Genomic DNA, 15,460 nt, shown 5'->3' on the forward strand with positions numbered 1-15,460 from the left:
TCCTTTTCCTGCTTTCTCCTTACTCCCGCCGGCTGAGAAACGAGGGCTCTAGCACTATGTTCCGGCACTGGAGAGGACCCGGGGACGGTGGGAAACATCAATCCTCGAGCCCAGAAAAGAACATGGGGACGCGCACTTACGCAGTACAACAAGGACGGACTGGGTGGGATCGAGGCTTGAGCTCAGTGCGCCGGGGTGACAGGAAGTGCGGTTTGGACTAGGAAGTTAAGCTTTGGATCTGGTCGCCATCAGGTAAGGGTCGCACTGAGCATGGGGAACTCTTGTTATTCATGGTATGGATAAGACCTAAAGGGAGTCAGGAAAGGATTCCCAGGAATTCCGATGAGACACTGAGAGGGGCCGGGGCTAAACCCTGAGGCTACAATGGAGCAAGCCGACGGAGGGAGTTTTGGGAGGAGCCCACGTCGCTACGGAAGGGCCTTGGGGGCGGGGATCGCGAGGGGCGGGGCTTCCGGGGAAGGGGCGGCCCCCACGGGTCTTCTCTTTATGGAAGAGAAGTGGGCGGAAGGGAAGAGGCGCGGCCTAGGCAAAGGGCGGGTTCCAGATCCCAGCACTGGAAGGGACGAGGCGTGGCTTGAGGTGGCCTAGCCCCCGCCTACCGCACTCCGAACCGCGGAGGCGGCGGCGTTGGCGGCGGCCGATCTCTCTCCACACTGGCCGCGCTTGCTGCCCAGCAGAAGTCGCAGCTGCCATCAGCTCCAGGCCGGGGCCATGGGCGCCCTGCGCCACCCGGGTCATGAGGACGGAGGCAGAGGCAGCGGGGCAGCCGCTCGAGCCCGGTCAGTGCCTCTCAAAAGGGCCTTGCCCTCACCGGGGGAATCGTGGGGGGGACTCCGCCCTAGAGCTGGGCAGGGTCTGGGCGTGCGACCTTGGGCCTTCTGTGGCTTCAGCCCAGCCTGGAAGCTTCTGGTGGACCTTAGCTAGGTGGCTATTCCTTCTCAGCTCCTGTCCTCCACTTCTGGTTGTTTCTGAGTCTCCCGGGGCTGGAACCTCGGGGAGTTCTGAGAGCAGTCAAGTAGCAAAGTCCAAGGGGCAAAAGGTACTACCTTCCCCAGAAACAACTAGTCCTGCTTGAACCATGTTGCGTGATTCTGTTCCCAGGGGGAACTGTTGAAAGCCTGGGGCTCAGAAGAGGGAAATAACGGCCTGAGAGCCCTCAGCAAAGGGAAGGGCTTTTTCTCTGACTTCCCAAACGCAGCGCTTTTGTCTTAACTACTGTTCTCTGGTTCCCTCCGCCCTGAGGAAACCCGGGCCCCTTTGCTTGCTGAAGAAGTGGGGAAACCTGGCAGTCATGGTGGAGCAATAGTTGATATTAATAAACTGTTCCGGCGAGGTGCCATCTCATGGGAGGGGCCAAGGGGTTTGGGACCCAAACCCTTTAGTGTCAGTTGGAGAGTAATAGCACGTTCAGGGAGTGATTCCTTCCGGTTGTAGCCTGGAGCAGGACTTAGACCTATCCTGGGATTTTCATTTTTACTCCTCCACTTGTCTAACTGTGAACTTGGACAAGATCGTTTCCCTTTCTTAGCCTCGGCAGATAGTGGCTCGCTTGTGCAGGGCGCCGAGAGGTAGATAGAGCGGTAAAGTGTTTATAGACGATGGAACATTAGTTTTCATAAATCCCGCGGAAGCAGGCTGCTGCTGTCATTTGTACTCTAAGTTGAGCAGGCTGAGGCTGAGAGGGATAAAGCGTCCCGGGAGAGTTGACAGCCTTCCTTCTCTAGTGACAGCCAGGCAACCACAGCAGACCCTAGCTGTCAGGTAGGGTCAGGTCGTGTCTTGTTTTTAGGCATGGATATCAGCAGCGGTCTTGGGCTCTGGATGCTAAAGCTGTTATCTGGACAAATGCCAAGACCTCGCCTACACTTATCACCTACTTCCAGAAAACATCTGGCCTATGCCAAGATCAGGAATGTTTGCCGCACGAGGCCTCTGAATCTAGGGGTGTGAAGGCTGAGTGAAAGATGAGGGACAGCTGAGTCTCTTAGGACCCTGAAGAGCAACTGTCCTAGCCCACATTTTCTCAGTGTGAGAGAAGGCATGGCCCAACTAATTAGAGCCAGAGCATAGGCCACGGAATGAGGAGGGAGTCTCCAACAGAGGGTTGTGATCTGGAAGCCTAGCACTCATGGGCATTGTAGAGACATGTAGGCATCTAAGGGGTAGAGCTTTAAACAAACAAACAGACTTATTCAACAGCGTATCTGAATGCCAGCTGTGGGTGAAGGCTGAGAAGAGGCAAATGCAGCTTTGGCCCTACCTGCCTGTTAGAGTTCTCGGACTGACTAGGGAAAAAGCAGATGCCCTCTCTATGAGCAGGTTGTGGAGTAGGAGGAGGAGAGTGGGGAGCAGAGCATTTGGGTGTCAGAGATGAGAATGCCACATTCCGGATCATTGGTTAGATAAAAACAAAAGCTGGGTGGAAATCAGCCTGAGTAGATCAGAACAAAAAGGCCATTTACAGCCTCAGTGAGGGTTCTGGAAAGGGAAGACACCCATCTTGATAGCGCCACACCCTGCAAGAGTTTTCCACTAGCATATTGTGGAGAACTGTTTTAGAATAGGAGTCTCTGGAGACCGAGGTTTACATCACCTTAGTTTGCCCACAGCCTGTCACAGTTTCTTCAGTATGACTTTCTTCCTTTTTTTTTTTTAAGAAAAACTTTGTAGCACTGTGGATTGAACCTAGGTCCCTGACAATGCTACACCTCCAGCCTCAAGTATAATGATGGGTTATTTACGAAGCATCAGATACTAGGCAAGGAAACAGCAAACAAGACCAGCAAGTTCCCTGGTGTCTTAGTCCATTTGCACAACCAAATGATTTATAAACAATAGGAACTTATTTTCTTATAGTTCTGGAGGCTGAGAATTCTAAGAGGAGGGTGCTGGTAAGTTCAGTACAAGATCCATCTGTTCCTTATAGACACCTCTCTAGATATGCCCACATGACAGAAAGAAAGGGGGAGACCTTGCATAGCAGAATATCAGAAGGACAAAAAGAAAAAGACCTAAGACCTATGACTGTTAGCTTTTTTTCCCCTTCCTTCCTTCCCTCCCTCCCTTCTTTCTTAGATTTCCTTTATAAAATTTTATAGATCTTAAGTGTTTTGTCTGTATGTATGTGCATGCAGGTGCCCTCAGGGGCTAGAATAGGCTATCAGAACGCCTTGAACTGGAGTTACAGCTGTAAGCCTCTGTATGTGCTTGGAACTAAACTGTGCCTGGGTCTTTTGCAAAAGCATCAAGTACTTTTTAGCGGCTGAGCCATCTCCAGCTTTTTAGTTTTAATTGTCAGCCTGACATAATGGATAACCATGTGGGAAGAGAGTCTTACTAAGGAATTGTCTAGGTTAGATTGGCCTGTCGGTCTGCCTGTGAGGGGTTTTCCTAATGGGTTTATTGAACTGGGAAGACTCACCCTAAATGCGGGCAGCTCTGTTTCCTGAGCTGGGCCCCAGACTGATAGGAAGCGGGGAAGGGGATATGCAGAGGCATGCGTGTATTCTTCCCATCTGCTCCTGATTTTGGATGTGGTGTGATTGGCTGTCTCCTATGACTGTGACTTTCCAGACATGATGATATAACCTAAAGTTGTGACCTAAATTAAACCCTTTCCCCCAAAGTTACTTTCGTCAAGGTGGAAAGACACAGCCTAAGTTATTTTTCCTGACCCTTTGTAAGGCACAGATTCAGAGTCCTCATGACTGAATTACTTCCCTAAAGACCCAACTTCTTATTTAAAGATTTGTTTATTTTGTTTGTATGAGTGTTTTGCTTGTGGATTTGTCTGTGTACCCTGGAGGACAGAAGTGGATATTGGAGACCCCCCTAGAACTGGAGTTATACCTGGTTGTGAGCCACCATGTAGGTGCTGGAAACTGAACCTAGTTCCAGTGGGAAAGCAGCCAGTACTCATAATTGCTAAGCCATCCTTCTAGCCCCTCAAGACCTGTTGTGCCTGCACCACAGGACGCCCAAACAAGACTACCACAGAGCCAGTATCTGATACAAACACACTGGGGTTTATTGATTCCAAGTTAGCTAACTCGGATGTAATCTAACACACTGCTGCAGGGGTGGGGGAGAATGGCCCCGAGGCTTCAGGGTAAGGATTTTAAAGGGAAAAGCTGCAGGCAGAATAGCACAGGCCTTGGCATTCTGGGACTGGGTAAAAGTAACTTCTGAATTCGTTGGTTAGGATATAGGGGAGTTTTAAAACAGTGACTACCAGCAGACAAGAATTTCAAAACAGCAGTTCATCAGATACCTACAGGGACATTTGAAGCAAGCAGATGCCGTCTGAATGCCCTGGTGGGTCACTTTGACCAGGGCAGGCAGTTTGTTGAGAATGTTTGACTTTGCTGGGCTGCATTCTCTCCCCTAGTTAGGTCCTGACTAAAATGGAGTTCTTTCTCCAAGTGGAGTTTGTTCTGCTCCTTCAGCCCCAACAACTTCTTACCACCACCACTGTGGGGTTTATGTTTTAATGTGAGTTTTGATGATGAGGGATGCAGGCTCAAGCATCACTGTTCTTCGGGAAGCTCAAGACTTGGTGAGGTGACAGCAATTTTTTGGGTTACTTTTGCTAAGCACCGAGTGACACAGACAGGTTCTCAGGAAGAAACACCCTTCTCAGCTATCAAATGCAGTCAGAAAAAAGCCCTGCAGAGTCTTGAACCAAGGCTGAAATGCTAAGAACAGTAGAGAGAAAAAGTTCCAGACCGAGGGTGGCACATGTGCAAAGATGGCTCCAGCACAGTTCAGACTGCAGGCTCCATAGGACAACGGAACAGACGAAGCTGAAGTGAGTCTGGGGGACCCAGGTTGAGGCGGGACCTGCAGGCTCTTGTAGAAGGCTGGAGATGAGATAGTGATTGCCCAGAGGAAGCCCTGGGTTCCATCCCCACTACCACATAAAACTAGGCATGGTGGCACACGCCTGTAATTCCTTAAGAGGTGGAGGTAGAAGGATCAGAAGAAGTTTAATGTCACCTTTGGCTACTTATCAAGTTTGAGGACGCCCCACGCCTCCTAAAACTCTGTTACAAAACAAACAAACAAAAAAAATAGTACATATTGGGGGCAGTAAGAACATCATTTATCAGCACGTTTTCACACTTTTGTATGTGTCTTATATGCATGTGTGCGTAAACCCAAGACTGACATCAGGTGTCTTCATGACCATCTCCACCTCACATGTTGAGGCAGGGTTTCTTATTCAATTTGAGTTTGCTGTTTCTGCTAATCTGGCTAGTCAACTTGCTCTGGAGATTTCCTATCTATCTGCTTGCTGGGATTACAGGTGGTCATGGGTACTGGGAATCTGAACTCAGGTCCACAACGCTGGAGGTCTACTGAGCCATCTGCCCATCTCAAGGACTTGTTTGTTTTTGTGACAGGGTTTTTCTGTGTAGCCCTGGCAGTCCTGGAGCTTTCTCTGTAGACCAGGCTGGCCTTTAACTCAGAGAGATCCCGCCAGCCTCTGCTTCCCAATTGCTGGGATTAAAGGTGTGTGCCAACACACCCAGCTTTGAAGTACTTTAAAGATTAGAAACTGTAGATGAAAGGCCTCTGGCTGTTGTGTGCCGGACAGGTGAGAGAATAGGATTTGAATAGGATTTGGGAGGGGGACGGGCAAGACTGAATTTACAAAATGGCAAAAGGAAAGACTTAGGTTTAGAGGTGCCTGGGGTAAAGGGATGAAGGGTATGAAGCCTCAGCTTTACCTGGGCCCTGCGCAGGTGGTTCATGTGATTTCCTACACGAAAGCATTATGCCAATTGTTGCTCTATTTACTTGTGGCATTGTGTGAGCTGCCTCAGTGGTGGCCCATTTCAGAGGAGGAAGCAGACACAGAAATGTCAGGTGGCAAACGTCCGGCCTCCCACAGGCACACCTGGAGGTAAATGGCCAGGAAAAATCAGGAGTCCTTGTCCAGCAGGCTACAGATAAGATCTATTTAAGGGCTGCATTCTGTGACCTTCAGCGTGAACTCAGGTTTAAAGGATTACCCGGGGGATTACTGGAGAGACGGGACTGGCCTGCCTGGGGTTAGGTTAGCCATAGAAATAGTGGCATTTTAACCAGTGCCTGAAGAGGTGGGAGAGCAAGAGGTTTAAACTCAGACACCAGGTCAGAAGAGCCAGGAGAAAGTCTCTGGCTAGTGAATGTCACGCCTGTCTAACACAGGCAGAGGGAGTGATGGGAAAGAAGCTGACCTGGTAGGTGGGCTCCTGGGCTGACTTTGCACAGAGCTAGACACTTGGCCCAGGGGAGATCCCAGAAATCCTCACAGGGGAATGAAAGTGGACTGGGTTTTCATGTGTCGAGTAAGTGAAGTGGTGACCAGTACAGAGAAGTCCCTCCTGGTTCCTTAAACTGTGTTTCCCTCTCTCTCTCCTGTATGGTGTGTGTGGGTGTGGGGGGGAGGGGGAGGGAGAGGGAGAGAGAGAGAGAGAGAGAGAGAGAGAGAGAGAGAGAGAGAGAGAGAGAGAGAATGAGAATGTAGGCCTCATTCTATAGCCCAGACTGGCCTTACTGTCTTAGCCTCCAAGTCTTGGGATTGTAAGTTTGTGTCATCATACCCAGCTAGACTGAACTTTGTGCATGTTCACGAGCTAAGCTGCTGCAGGTCACATGCCAGCTCGGCCTCCCCTCAGGGCCTCAGTTCAGAGCGTGCTGTTCCTCAGCCGCGTTGTGTTCTCTGAGACATACCTATTGTTTTTTCCACCTGAGCTGTTGGTTGTCTGTTTATCTGTTTGTCCTTGCTGCGCACTGGGACAGGACCTTGCTGTGCTACTTGTCTCTGTACTGCAGTACAAGTGCCAGGCTCTTGGAAAATAGTTTTCAATCTGTTGACCAAATCAGACCAAGTCCCCTACTTTAGGAATAGCAAAACTCAATCCAGTGAGCAGAAGATAGGCAGCTCCTCCAGTCAGCCAATGGTACCAGAATGCCTAGGTGTGGCACTTTCTGTTCCTCTTCACAGCCTGGAACGTGGACTGAGAAGTTTGCCCAGGGTCAATACTAGCTGGATTCTGGAGGAGCAGTCTAGTTACCTAGCTTGTGTGACAGTTCCCTCTTCCTAGCTGTGGTCTTCCCCTGCTGCTCCTTCTGGAAACTTTAGAGCCAGGACCCCTTGGGACACAGTTGCAAGGGGCAGCACTGTAAAGAGTTGAGGCCCCGGGGTGGGTGTCAGTTCATGGGACGCCAAAAGCATCTAGGAAATGTGTGCAAAGACCTTGTCTGCCCCCCCTCCCGAAAGTGAGGGGTCACAGCAGATGCTGATGCTGTGGGGAGTGGGCCCTGGTGATGTGAAAGAACCCGAGCATGCTGAGGCAGCAGCTGGTACTATTCTGCCGTACACACGGGGGGGTGGGCGGGGGGGTCCTGAGTAGGGCTGACTGGCTGTGTTGATGTTTACTGATGGTGTAAGACTAACAGAGTTTCAGCGGAGGTTATAGTGGTGTTTCTAGTGGGCACTGTGCAGAGAGGATGAAATGTCCCTTGTTCCTTCGCAGGGGACTTTGTGCAGCTGCCTGTGCCCATCATCCAGCAACTATACCACTGGGACTGTGGCCTGGCCTGCTCCAGGATGGTGCTTCGGTGAGTGTCCACACTTGCTGTGGCTCGGGGATGAAACAGGAAGTAACCTGGATGGGATCTAATGTCTGCATGGGTAGGCTTTGTTTGAAACTTTAAAAGACCTAGTTTCCATCTGGGCCCTGTCATAGTTTAAATATGAACAGAACGGTGATGCCTGGGAGCTTGGGGTAATGCAGGAATTCACAGGTGTTCAGGTTGGGTGCTTACTGCATCTTCTACCCCTCTGATATCAGGATACCAGGATGCTACATAAATAATAGAACCTTGATAGTCTGAACCAGAAAGTACCAATACCGTCACCTTGGACAAGAGTCTTTAGTTGGTTGTCTGGAGACCCAGATCAGTTCTCCTGTATCTATCTTACATACTTAAGAGTTCTGGAAAAGATGGAGCATAATAAAACGTTTAGTGCCTGAAATTCTGAAAGCCACTTCTGTGATCCAAGGGCTTCTTAGATATGTAGTCAATGAGGCCAGAGAGCAGAAACTTCCCCAGGTTCACATAGTCCATAAGAGTTCACATAGTCCATAAGAGATGGAAGAACCAAACCAGAGAGAGCGGAAACTTCCCCAGGTTCACATAGTCCATAAGAGATGGAAGAACCAAACCAGAGAGAGCAGAAACTTCCCCAGGTTCACATAGTCCATAAGAGATGGAAGAACCAAACCAGAGAGAGCAGAAACTTCCCCAGGTTCACATAGTCCATAAGAGATGGAAGAACCAAACCAGAGAGAGCAGAAACTTCCCCAGGTTCACATAGTCCAAAAGAGATGGAAGAACCAATCCCAGGCCATTCACTGTGGGGCCAGACAGCGTCCCAGGCTGCCGATCCCTAAAGTCACCATGGTGGTTTCATGATAAAGGACAGAGACCTCCGAGGATCAGAAGTGCCGGCAGTGGCTGTGGCACTCATATTGGAGGGTGACTTGGTCTAGCTTTGCCTCAGGAACAAGCTAATCTCTTTGCCCTCTTGCCTTCAGGTACCTGGGCCAGCTGGACGATGGGGAGTTTGAAAATGCCCTGCATGAGCTGCAGCTGACCAGGAGCATCTGGACCATCGACCTGGCCTACCTGATGCGCCACTTCGGTGTGAGACACCGCTTCTGCACCCAGACTCTCGGTGTTGACAAGGGCTACAAGAACCAGGTGAGCAGCTACCCTCTGGGCCTTCTTCACACGGAAAACCAGAGGTATAGGTCGCCCAGTTATCCCAGAAGAGAAAAGGATCAAATCCCGGATACTCGAGCAATGCATGGGTGTAGAAAGACAAATGGCAGTGGCAGATAGACTACAGACTGGTGACTCTGAGATCTAGGCTCCATGGAACATTTGCACATTGAGTCCTGACCTTCTGCATCTTTCTCTATGCAGCATAGGACAGGTCGAAGGCTGTGGAGTCGTACTCTGATTTGCACGACTATCATTGGCTTGTTTTCTTTGTTCTCACCAGGGTAATTGGTATTCTGGAAAAACAACATGTATTGTCTGTCTGCTTTTCTGCCGATTTTTATTCCCTCTTAAAAAAATAATGCCATTGTAAATGGCTATGCCAACACACCGGTGTATTCCGTCCCCTTGCAAAGCCAGAGCCAGTCTTACCTGCCCTTGAGGCGATCTTGGCCTAAGCACCAAGTCTTGGCAGGGTCTCTGCTGGCCTTGTTGGCAAAGGGGCTGTCACATGGTAGCCAGTGGCAGTCAGCCTAATTCTTCTTTGAATCTTCCATGCCAGGTAAATAAGGCTACTAAATCTTAAGACAGAAAAAGGGGACCTGAGAACAGAATGTCTTTGGCCTGCCTCCTGGGGCTCTGGTCACGTGAGGTCCCAGCACCAAGCAGAGTCTGTTTCGTAAATCATGCCTGGCTACCCTGGGCTGTGACTGAGCCATCCTGGTGGGGGGTTGGAAGGGCAGCCTTGCCCTCCTTGACCCTTTGCTTTAGGCTACTGTTCATGTCTACTAGAGAGCAGCCTGACCAGTCCTCCTCAGGGAGCTCATCCAGATCTTCTGCTCTCTCAGCTCCTGGGCATCCTTTTCACCCTCTGCATGGCCCTGCCCACACTCCAGCCAGGGACAGCCACAGCCTTCTTCCTGGGCATGCTGAGTAGAGCCACCTGCCTGTCGGTAGGGCCCCTCATGCTGCTATTCTGTAACCTGCTCTTTGCCTCATCTGAATGGGGAGTGTACATCCGGGACGGGTGACCACTCCAGTCTGCCCTTGCTCCAGTCCTTCTACAGGAAGCATTTTGACACTGAGGAGACCCGGGTGAACCAGCTGTTTGCACAAGCCAAGGCCTGCAAGGTGCGCGTGGAGAAATGGTAAGCCTCCTCACCCAGCTTTCCTGGGTCACAGTGACAGGCCAGGACATGACCACTTGTAGGGGGCTCAGGGTAGAGGGCAGACAAGTCAAGGACGTATCTTACCACTGGGGATGGGTATAAACTTGGGGACATCAATTTGGAAGGTGGGGACAAGGGCCCACTGGCACCGGCCAACCTCCCTCCTGGCCCACAGCACAGTGAGTGTGCAGGACATCCAAGCACACCTGGCGCAGGGCCACGTGGCCATCGTGTTGGTGAACTCCGGGGTACTGCACTGTGACCTGTGCTCCAGCCCCGTCAAGTATTGCTGCTTCACTCCCAGTGGCCACCGCTGCTTCTGCCGTACCCCCGACTACCAGGGCCACTTCATCGTTCTGCGTGGCTACAACAGGGCTACTGGTTGCATCTTCTATAACAACCCGGCCTATGCTGACCGTGAGTCCTGGGGCAGGTGGGCCAGGGTGGCATGTGTTAACACAAACTTCCTCCCTTTCAGACTGGTATGGCCCATGTCTCTCTCTCCAAAGCCTGTACCCCTCTGGGCTTGCCTTCTAGTCATACAAACAAACCTGCCCCTGTCCCGGCCTCCAGCCTCCTCTCCGCACACACTACCAGCTAGATTCTACTGCTCGGGTCCATGGGCTGTAGCCAGCACACAAACTAGATAATCTGCCAGACTGCTCGCTGTCCTCAGGCCGTGGCGTGGAGGACTGCCCTGACCATCTGCATGTCGTACTTAACATACTTAACATACTTTTTCTTCTCTCTGGGCCTCACTTTCTCTGTCTACTAACCTGGGAAGGTGTCAAAAGAAAGAACTAACTCAAGAAGGCCAGAATAGGCAAGAAAGGTTTCCTAAGGTTGGAAGGCTTAAGCCAGAGGTGGCCAGACAGGTAGAACACAAACCCTATGCAGTCACCCACTGACCCGACTGTCTTTCCCACACCTGGCAGGAATGTGCAGCACCAGCACCAGTAACTTCGAGGAGGCCAGAACCAGCTATGGCACAGATGAGGACATCCTCTTTGTCTACCTGGACAGCTGACAGCAGGAGCCTGGCATGCCAGGCCCTCAGAACCTGAGTCCTGCCCGAGTCAGACCCACTCAGGATTCCCACACCCGGGGCTGCTGGGGCTCCTTGACAAAACCTCTGGGAACTCTGTGACTGCTTTGTCCACCAGTGTCATTATGCCACTTATCCCAAACACCTTCTGTTGCTGGAGACAACTCAAGAGCGTCTAAGGGGAGTATCTTGGGGAGTATCTCTCAAGACCTTAAGTCTGACTCCAGCTGAGCTCAGAGGAAGGCCTCAAGTCTAACTCGCAAGGAGAGAGGCAGGGACCCTGAGAGAGAAGCTTGTTTGGGGAAAGCAATCCAATTCCAGGCCGGGCTCTGGGCCATGGTGGATGGCATCACTGCTCTCTCCTGCCGCCAGTAGACTCAGGTCTCTGGGACTGGTTATGAGGCCTTGCATAAGCATACCTCATGGCCACTCTGAGGCCCTCTGACCCCTGGGATGCTGACAGCTTCTTAGCTTCTAGGCACCCTCCCATAGAATGGAAAGTCTTTAGGAGTAGGCGGGGCTGAATGGATGACAGCAGGGAAGATGTTCCAGGAAGAGGGCTCTGACAAGAGACTCCCCAGAGAGCCTCTCCATTCACCAACTTGACTTCCCACAGCAGCGTCTGCCCTCTAAGTCCGGGAGCTTTCGAGGGTAGGTGCTAGAGGGCCTGTGTGCCTCCCACAGCAGCAGCTTCCCATCCACCCCGGTGTTCACACTGGGAGCATTTGCACCGAATACTGGATCTCTTCCGTCTTGAAAGGCAATGCCAATGTCATGTAGCGCTGCAGGTAGCATCAACTAGAGCTGGATTGTCTTTTTGTTGTTGTTCTTGGTAGCAAGAATGTCGTTTTATTGAGACAGTTTCCACTGTGTGGGGAGTAAGACTATAATAGATACAGGTACTTTGAAACCACTAGCGCTTCTTTACATAGGCAGATAGGCCAGTCCAGGTCTTTCTGAACAAGATGACTAGCATGGCCTGGCCAGCAGTCTGAGTGGTGAAGCTGCACCAAAGACACGAGCGAATGGGCCATTCCTAAAGAGACTTGGAAGCCCGCTCCTCATGGTACCCCAACAGCCTCTTGCCGTCCCCATGCTCCAGGGGCTTTGGTCTTTGAGTGCTCATGGCATGCCGTGGCAGTAGCTGCTTCTCCTACCACCAGCTGGCCCTCACGAGAGTTTGAGGGACAGAGGTGGTCTGTGTTTACAAGGGCAGTCAGACCAGTCACTCATTATTTCTCAGTGTGAAGGGAGATGCTGTTGGCTAGGCAGCCTCTGGCTTTCAGAGACCAGCACTGGTTTCAGTCTGGTCTCACTTCTGTTGCCTTAATACTGAGTAACCCAGGGCCCCAAGGAACTCTGGCTCCAAGCTCAGGAGCACCACATAGCAGCTCTGGGTATGGGTGTCCTCAGAAGAGGTTCAGATATAACTCTTGAGACTAGCGGATAGGAGGAAGTAAAGCCTTCACAACTGGATGGGATGAGGCATGGCACGCGGGCTCATGGGCGCTCATGGGAGGTGGCTTCCATAGAAGGGATCTTCCATAGGAGGTGGATATCTTTTTTTTCCCAAATACTTTATTAATACAACATGCATAAACTATAAAGGAATAAGAGGTTTAAATATCTGCACTGTAACAAACAGGCACAGTTGAGCATCCAGGGTGGAGAGAAGCCTGGAAAGGAGACGGATATCGTAACCATCTAGGACATTAAAAATACTCAGCTGCTGGACCTGGACAATGGCTTCTCAGGGCAAGGCACAAGTTAGAGGCCACCAGTCTATAAGAACAACCCGAGAGCTGCTGTCTTCAAGATCCCCTCCCTGAGGAGGCTCACAGAGGCGGGGTCACGGGCACTCTGGTATATTGCACTAGTCACGAAAGCCTTGGCATCAGCGCCATGTGACACCCACTGTCAGCTTTGAGGCCATATGGGAACTGTGTGGTGTTGTTCACTCTAGCCACAGGAAGGTGAGAGGGATCTTTTGCATAGCAGAGGATTTTATACATAAATATATTTTGTTTGTAATGAGCCATTCTCAATAAATATTCTCACTGTATGGTGGTAGTCCCCTTTGTCCAGTTGTTGTGAAGCCATGTTAACCTGCAGAGTTCCTGCCTCCCCAGACCATCGCTGTGACTGCTTGGAGCCAGATCCTTGGGATGCCGTATCTAGTCTTAACTGGCACTGGAGTTTCGTTTTCTGCCTTCATCAAGGCCCCAACCGAGTCTTGATGCTGGACAAGAATAGACGGTACCCATCCATTTCAGAACTCAGACTGGCTCTAGGAGATAGGACATTTGGCCAAGATGAGGGAGCTGGTCATCTCTACAAGGGGGCAGAGGGGCTCAATGGGAGGACTCCAACTGTGTTTCCTTTGCTCCAGCCTACAGCCAGGTAATAGGTCCTCTAGGCTTTTGACTAATACTGTTTGACAGAATTCACTTTCTTCAGGCTGAGTGAGAGTCACTGGTCCAGTTCCTTACAGCAGTCAAGGAGAAGCTGCCGTCTCCTCTGTCCTCCTGCTTTACCGCAGCAGCTAAAAAAAAATGTAGGCCCAGTACCTTCCTGACCTCCAGTGTCTCACCGCCTGTCTTCGTGGTCCTTTTCATGGCTTCTCTACAGATCTGCTGAGCAACACTCACACCAGAGCTGTCTGTCGAGCAAGCCCAGGGTGACTACCTGAGGGTCCAATAACCCTAACGCTCCCTTTAAAATGCTTTAACCCTCTGTAGTCGAGAGTTTTGCTGATTGGAGTTTCCAAAAGAGGGAAGCTAGAGGTGCCTCTGAGCATTTGGGGTTCACTGTGTCCCTGACACAGTGACCAACTATTCTCCTTCAAAGCTGACTGGATAGTTCTTTTAAAAAGAATTTATTGCTGGGCAGTGGTGGCACCTGCCTTAATTCTAGCACTTGGGAGGCAGACACAGGCAGATTTCTGTGAGTTTGAGGCTAGCCTGGTCTACAAAGCAAGTTCCAGGACAGCTAGGACTGTTACACTTAGAAACCCTGTCTCGGAGGGGAAAAAAAGTTATTTTATGTATATGGGTGTAGATAGAAGTTTCCTTCCTGCCTGGTCCCACAGCTGTTCGGTTCCAAAGAAACACACAGAGGCTTATATTAATTATAAACTGTTTGGCCTATTGCTCAGGCTTGTTGTTAAACAAATTAACCCATAATTCTTGTCAGTGTTTAGTCATGTGGCTCGTCACCTGTTCTCAGGCATTCTCTTGCTTCCTCTGCCTCTGGCTGGCGAATATGTCTCTGCCTTTCCTCATCCCAGAATTCTAGTCTGGTGGCCCCACCTGTACTTCCTGCCTGGCTACTGGCCAATCAGCATTTTATTGGACCAATTCGAGAGAAAAATCTTTACAGGGTGCAAGAGCATTCTCCCACAGCATATGGGGATTCTGCCGGCATGTATGTCTGTACGCCATGCACATATTGTGACCAAGGAAGCCAGAAGAGGGCATAGGACCGTCTGGAACTGGAGTTAAAGATGGTGGTGAGCCACCGTTTATGAGTACTGGGAGCTGAACCTAGGACCTCTGCAGGAGCAACTCATGCCCTTATCTGCTGAGCCAACCCTCCAGCCCTGGATATTAATTAGAGTACTTAGCCGGATGTGGTGGTGTATGCTGATAGTTGCAGTACGTACGGGGGCGGAGGCAAGAGGGTGGTGAGTAGAAAGGCCAGCCTTAAGGTGATTCTCCTTTTGTTTTACAAGACAAGGATACTAAACAATACTGGCTGTCCTGGAACTAACTAGCTCTGTAGACCAGGCTGGCCTCAAACTCAGAGATCTACCTGCCTCTACCTCCCAAGTGCTGGAATTAAAGGTGTGTGCCACCACCAAGAATCAGCTTAAGATGATTCTTGAAAGGCATGTTAGTAAAATGGAAGTGGTCTGAATAGAGTATAGCTACCTGGGTCCAGGTGGTTATCTCAGCTTTACATGAAAAAGAAAAAAAAATGGGCAGCTAGCCATTTAGGGGAGAACATAGCCATACTTAAAACCACGGGCTCTATGGGGACCTTAACACAGTTTCTGCTGGTTTACTGATGATTGCCCAGCTAGGCTGAACCGCGCTGGTGTCTCCAGCTATGGTTGTTTATTCAGAATCTGCCACAGCAGACAGAAAGTGGGTGAGTCACTGCTGTGGGCCCGTGGAGTAGCTCTGGACAAAGACCTTACCTCCTAAGCCTTGGGCTCCTGCCAGTGCCTCCTTTGGTTTGCCACTTCAAAAACTTCAGCTGGTATTTCATTTATTTTTATTTTATATTTTAAGGTTTTTTTGTTTGTTTGGGGGGGGCGGTGTTTTGTGTTTTTGTTGTTTTGGGGTTTTGGGGTGTTTTGTTTTTTTGTTTTTTGAGACAGGGTTTCTGTGTGTAGCCCTGACTGTCCTGGAACTTGCTCTAATGACCAGAGCTGGCCTTGAACTCACAG

The 15,460-nt window shown here is 50.5% G+C and overlaps 1 protein-coding gene across 2 annotated transcripts; it reads left to right on the forward strand.

The window, feature by feature from the left end:
* The first annotated feature begins 18 nt into the window (after positions 1–18).
* Positions 19–13,072, forward strand: Gucd1 (guanylyl cyclase domain containing 1). 2 transcript variants are annotated; one of them, XM_075979975.1, is made up of 6 exons: positions 19–252; positions 7,545–7,629; positions 8,610–8,775; positions 9,853–9,944; positions 10,141–10,382; positions 10,901–13,072. In XM_075979975.1, the coding sequence occupies exons 2-6, from the start codon at positions 7,619–7,621 to the stop codon at positions 10,990–10,992; spliced, it is 603 nt and encodes a 200-aa protein (XP_075836090.1). In that variant the 5' UTR covers positions 19–252; positions 7,545–7,618; the 3' UTR covers positions 10,993–13,072. The 2 variants fall into 2 exon arrangements, with proteins under 2 accessions (XP_075836090.1, XP_075836089.1); XM_075979974.1 differs by lacking the exon at positions 19–252 and adding an exon at positions 477–800.
* Positions 13,073–15,460: the final 2,388 nt, after the last annotated feature.

The sequence above is a fragment of the Microtus pennsylvanicus genome, chromosome 7 (genome assembly GCF_037038515.1).
Source record: "Microtus pennsylvanicus isolate mMicPen1 chromosome 7, mMicPen1.hap1, whole genome shotgun sequence".
In the NCBI taxonomy this organism is placed as follows: Eukaryota; Metazoa; Chordata; class Mammalia; order Rodentia; family Cricetidae; genus Microtus; species Microtus pennsylvanicus.

Coding starts and splice junctions, on each gene's coding strand:
- Gucd1 (XM_075979974.1), top strand. CDS start 758: ATGAGGACGGAGGCAGAGGCAGCGGGGCAGCCGCTCGAGCCCG. Junction 7,630..8,609: donor TGCTCCAGGATGGTGCTTCG/GTGAGTGTCCAC, acceptor TCTTGCCTTCAG/GTACCTGGGCCAGCTGGACG. Junction 8,776..9,852: donor ACAAGGGCTACAAGAACCAG/GTGAGCAGCTAC, acceptor CCCTTGCTCCAG/TCCTTCTACAGGAAGCATTT.